Below are 5,447 nucleotides of genomic sequence, written 5' to 3'. Positions count from 1 at the left end.
GAAAAAAAAAAAAAAAAAAAAAAAAAAAAAAAACCTCTGGCAGATTAGTGCCCCACTCTGAGCCTCTGTGGCATTGCCAGACCCTAACACTTTGGGCACTCCTATATTGAGTTATAATCTATAAAATGGTGTGGTTCACCAGCTAAGTGCCAAATAGTCTGAACACTGGCCCTGGGTGTGCATGGGAAAGCTGGATTGGTGCTCTGGCCACAGGCTGGCTTTGTGCTAAGAATGCCATCTAGGGTGGGGGGCTTAGCTCAGTGCTACCACACCTGCCTTGTGAGTGCAAGGTCCTGAGTTCGATCCCTGGTACCGGGAAAGAAATGACATCCCCTACCCTATTGGTCACTTGGTGAGCTCCCGAGAGGAAGCAGTGGCACAGTATCTTTTACCAGCCCACACTGGTACAGGAGTGTCCCTTCCACGCTGCCCAGGAATGCTGGGGTGGGTTAGAGGGGCTCTGAGAGTGTGCCCCCAAGGAGCTCTCTACAGAAGTGACACCAAGATGAGGCTGAAGGAAGACAAAACCAGGCAAAGGGTGATGAGAAGCTCAGGCAGCAGATGCTACGTGCATGGCGGCAGCAGTATCTCCTGGAGCTTTTGGTGGCTTGGGAGTATCCTGCCCCACCCTAAGCCGAAGGACCCTGGGAGTAATTCAACACTGCCCCAGAATCCTGGGAACCCTGGAGGCCCTACAGCCTTAGGTTCGGGTTTCCTGGGCTCTTGTCCAGCCACAGAGCTGTCTGTGAACCTGAGCTGTCCCTCAGTCAAGCCCAGGAGCAGCCTGGGGAGGCAGGGGTGCTCTGGACGGGTGCCTTGCCTAGCACTGCCTGACCAGCCTCTGCTCTCCCATAGCCCGCCCTCCTGTACCTGGTTCCTGCCTGCATCGGCTTTCCGGTCCTGGTGGCCCTGGCCAAGGGAGAAGTGACAGAGATGTTCAGGTAAATCAGGACAGGGCAGACGCAATGAGCCAGGTGCAGCAGCCTGTGGAGCCTGCAGGTTGTTTGGAGACATCTGGGGACGTCACCCTGCCACCTGTGCCACCCCTTGCCCATTGCCAGTGCCTGGTTCCTGGCCTGTGTACACCAGCGGGAGCCTTTCTCTGGGCCAGGAACCTGAGGAGAGCGAGGCCTGAGGCTCCCACAGCCCCACCCTTCGTGCCAGCTGGGTCTTCAGAAGGGAATGGCTGCCGTGGTTTGCTCTCCGGGTGCCCTGCTCCTGGCCCTAGGTTCTGCCCTTGGGTGACTGAAGGCACGTCTGCATCCTCCCCCAGCGCCAGTGCTCACATGTGCGACGGCGGGTGTGGGCGGGAAATGCCCTCAGAAGTCACCTGTCAGTCCCTGTTCAGCCACCTCTGGTTGTAACCCATGGCTCGCTGCGTCCTCCACATCTGTTTGCTTCAGTCACACACACCGCGTCTGCGTGGCCTCTCCACAGCTGCCGTACCTTGTGCACAGCCCCACCCCTACCCCCAGGGCCTGCGTGACTCCCGCAGGTGTCTACTCCCCAACCCCACCAGCCCCACCCATGTGCCAGGGACCTGGAAATAACTGCCAACTGCGATTAGGGCCGCCCACTCGGGCGCCTTCCCCAGCACCACCTGCCTGGCCTCCTTATGGCCCCTCGAGCATCTGCCAGGGCTTCTGTGCACCTGGCTGCCTGCAGGGCAGCCCGTGACTCACCCTTCCCCGACCTGCCTTTGCCCTCCCTGTCCTGCTAGAGTCCCCAGCTCCAGCCTGCCTGCCTGCCTGTAGCCTGGCCTGGGAAAGCCATGCGGTCTTTGAGGTGAGCAGGGTGAATTAGAGGGCAGGTCTGGAACAGCTCAGCACCTGTGCTCACCCTCCCACTGGCTCATCTCACCCCAGCTACCCCTGTCCCACTGTTGGGAGTAAACACTTAGGCCAGGGCACAAGGCGCCCCCCTCATACCTATGTGGTGCTTGGTTTCCCTAAATGTTGTGCCACACGCTCTCTACCCACAGCATACCCTGGAGGCCCTTAGATAAAGGTGAGAAGGCAGGTGGTCTCTCTCTCCTTGTGTCCTCTTTCCCTGATTCTTCATTACCTTTTGCTTTACTTTCTCTTTTCCTGGCATGTCCACGTTTTCTACTTCACTTAAATTATTTTTGAATAGGTAACACATTCACCTTGTTCAAAATTCCATAGCCACGAGAACACCTCCAGGCCCCAGCACCAGAGAGGTCAGCTCTTACAGACGCTGAGAGACACTGCTGAAATGCAAACTGCATGCACCTACCTTGCACTGATAGGGCTTTCAAGCTTTCTGCTTCTTGGGTTTTGTGGTTTTTTTACAGGGCTGAGCACACACTACCTCTGGGCCACCCCCCATACCTTCACTTTCCACAGAACACCGTCCTGGAGATGCCTCAGTACTGGCGCATGGGCAGCCAGGACATTCTTGCCGTTTTGCGCAGCTGCATGGTTGCCAGTGGAGCTGCATCTTTTCTTTTTTTCCAAGCAGTCCTGGCTCCTTTCCACAAAATCTGCAAATGCAGAGCTAGATAAAATAAGATGCTGTCTTCCCAACTCCTGGGGACGGAGGTCTCTGTCCTCCCTTAGTCTTTCCCGCTCCATCTCTTTGTTCTGTCTGTCTCTGTCTCACACAGCTACGAGTCCTCAGCGGAAATCCTGCCTCACACCCCGAGGCTCACCCACTTCCCCACGGTCTCGGGCTCCCCCGCCAGCCTGGCCGACTCCATGCAGCAGAAGCTAGCTGGCCCTCGTCGCCGGCGCCCGCAGAATCCCAGCGTTATGTAATGCCCAGCAGGTGCCCACCTGCCCACTCCCCCCACTGCCCTGGGCCCAAGGTAGGGCAGACGCTCCCACTCTAGGAAGGGCAGGGAGCATGGCCAGGGTAGGCAGCAGGAGGCAGCCCCCAGAGCCACCAGCACTCACTGTCCCCAGCCCCAGGCACAGGGAGCGGCACTGCCCAGAACTTGCTTCCCAGTGACATGGGGCTCTGGAGAGTGGGCATGAGGGCCTGCTCCCTGCATATATGCAATCCTGGGCAAGGTACTTCTTTCCGAGCCTTTCTTCATCTGTAAGTGGGCATATTCCTGCCTCAGGTTGGTCTGGTGGGGAAATACAGTATTGTCCTTGGCAAGAACATGGTTGCTCAATAAGAGAAGCCCATGTAAGAGCTGAGCCAGGTGTCCATCTTTGGCAGTACCGGGCCATTTGCCAGCCGATCACCCCCCCACACCCTACCCCCACTTAACGCCCCTGCCATGGGGTGGAGCTGTCTGATGCCTGCCTTGTGCCCTGGGTGGCAGCCCATCTCCCAGAGCCTCATCCTGGCTGCCCTTCTCCCATTCTCCAGCAGAAGGTTCAGGAAGCATAAAGTTGATTCATACAAGCCCAGGCCCAGCCTCTCCCATTTGCTGCTGCTCTTACTGCCTCTTAGCACCACAGCCGCAGGGCTGGCGTACCTTGTATGTCCAGGGGCTTTCTTGGGGTTATAGAGAGGTAGGGGCAACACAGATTAATTATGTCTCTTCCTCCTCTAAGTATGTTTTTGTTGTTTTGTTTTCTGGTCAGTTATGAAGAATCGAATCCTAAAGATCCAGCAGCAGGGACAGAATCCACAGAAGCAACAGAGGCATTAGCATCGAAGGGGCTGGAGAAGAAAGAGAAGTGATGCTGGTGCCTGATGTGTGGAGACCGGCTAGACAAGCGCGGGATGGACACACGGGGCGGGGCACGGGAAACTGGTGGCTGCTCCAGGACTAGCGGTGGGGAGCAGCATCCCTCCAGCCCGCTCTCCATAGCCTCTCTTTCCTTCTTCCCCTCCTCTGGCCTTTTCTGCTCCTCCTCAGCCCTGCAGGCAAAGGAAACCCCCAGCTTCCTCCCTCCCCAGGAGCCAGGTGGAACACTGGGTGTGATTTTTAAGATTTTTGTATTGTGGACTGACTTTGCCTCATATTAAAAACTCATCCCATGGCCAGTTGGGCTGCTGTGCTCCTGGAAACCTGGAAGGCTCTGCGTATGCCCTCCTGGTCTGGTGCTGAGTTTATCAGGTCCCACCTGTCCACCCAGCAACTTCTGCAGTCCCTTCTTGGATGTACATTGCAGTGCCAGGCCAGCTCACACCCCAAGGACATCTGGTGGCCAGTAGAGCACCCATGAGCCCTTCTCCCTGGCGGTAGGGTTTTCCTCCCTCACCACCTTCCTGCCAGTACTCAGAGGCAGTGAGGACACTGAGCACGTGCCCCTTGGCATGAGGTGGGAAGGTACCAGAAGGCTGAGCTGGCTCAGCAAGGGCACCGGCAGCCATGTAAAGCAGCTCCCCTGGTCCCAGCACCCATGTAGTTTCAGCTGGAGAAGTGCAACCTTGGGCTGCCCTGGAGATCAAGACCCTTTCTGGTTCTTGGGGTTCTTCCCAAAATAACAACTGCAGGGCCAGTTACCACACAAAGGGCTGCGCTCTTAGACCTGGGATGGAAAGGAACTGGCCCAGGAGCTGGAGATCCAGGACCAATTTCCCTAACCTCTAGCCTATAAGAGACCCCTTGTGGACAAGGCAGGAGCTGGCACCCCTGTCCATCTGCCTGGGGGTGGGGGTCACTAAGCTAGGCTTCTAGCCCAGCTGAGGACTCTTCCCCATGCCACAGATTCAAAGGCCGAAGGTATCAGTGGCTTTCAGACAGTTTAGAGGTGGTCAAAGGACAAGTATGATCAGAGCCTCAGGAGTTAGGGTGATTTCAGTTGTTTCCCTAGGTAACGATGTAACCCAAGCAGTGCTTACTCTCATGGCCTTAGGCTGTAGGTGCCACTGTTAGCCCCCTGCATCTGAGGGGATGGAAGCCGCTTGCTGGTGGACGCAGGACTCCGGTAAGTTCCTGAGGTCTGCGCAACTGATCTCCAGACCCCAGGGCTGAGACACTGGCTGCTGTGCTGGGCCCCTCCGAGGAAGCCACCCAGTTTTCTGGGCCCAGGAGTCAATGGGAAGGTAAGGAAGGCTAGGGAATCTCAGCCAGAGGGTCTTTTTAGATCTCTGCAGATCACAGCCCCACTAGAGAGAGGCTGTGTGGTTCTGGAACAAAGCCCCTCTGAGGGCGGCAGATGGGGCAAGCACTCCAGGCACACAGTGCGGTTGGCTCTGTGGCCCAGGGCCCACAAAGGCCTCATTGAGTCACTGCCGGCCCCCCGTCAGAGACTGAGGTGGCAGTGGCGCCGGGCGCCTGCCACCTAATGACTGTCCTGGCCTGGCCAGATGTTCCACAGACCTCAGCAGCGCCGAACAGGGCCGCCTGGCCAGCCTGCACCGCAGAGGCCACTCCAGCTCCAATTAACCAGCTTCAGCTGAGCAAACAGCGGGCAGCGAGGCCCATCCCGGGCGGTAGGCCCAGCCGGCAGAGCCTCTGAGTCTAGACTCCAGATGTGAACCGCCACTGCCTGAGTCCCATGGAAAAATGGCACCAGGCATGC

General features: G+C 57.4%; 1 protein-coding gene across 8 annotated transcripts in view; it reads left to right on the top strand.

Annotated features, from left to right (window-relative positions):
- Hm13 (histocompatibility minor 13) overlaps positions 1-3,998 on the top strand; it is a 43,454-nt gene extending 39,456 nt beyond the window's left edge. For 4 of the 8 annotated variants that reach the window (XR_781073.1, XR_781072.1, XR_781071.1 and 1 more), the window contains 3 exons: positions 856-941; positions 2,627-2,827; positions 3,558-3,575. Coding sequence is in view for 4 of the 8 variants with exons in the window: in XM_010628489.3 (XP_010626791.1) it covers positions 856-941; positions 2,627-2,773; positions 3,558-3,657 (333 nt within the window). In the remaining 4 variants the exon portion in view is untranslated. Of the gene's footprint in view, positions 1-855; positions 942-2,626; positions 2,828-3,557 lie in introns of all 8 variants that reach the window. The other 4 variants (XM_010628489.3, XM_010628486.2, XM_010628487.3 and 1 more) reach the window with 4 other exon arrangements.
- Positions 3,999-5,447: the final 1,449 nt, after the last annotated feature.

Source organism: Fukomys damarensis, unplaced genomic scaffold (genome assembly GCF_012274545.1).
Source record: "Fukomys damarensis isolate Sample0158 unplaced genomic scaffold, DMR_v1.0_HiC HiC_scaffold_22, whole genome shotgun sequence".
Taxonomy (NCBI): domain Eukaryota; kingdom Metazoa; phylum Chordata; class Mammalia; order Rodentia; family Bathyergidae; genus Fukomys; species Fukomys damarensis.
The sequence above is the reverse complement of the archived record's forward strand: the minus strand, read 5'-3'. Positions and strand labels throughout refer to the sequence as shown.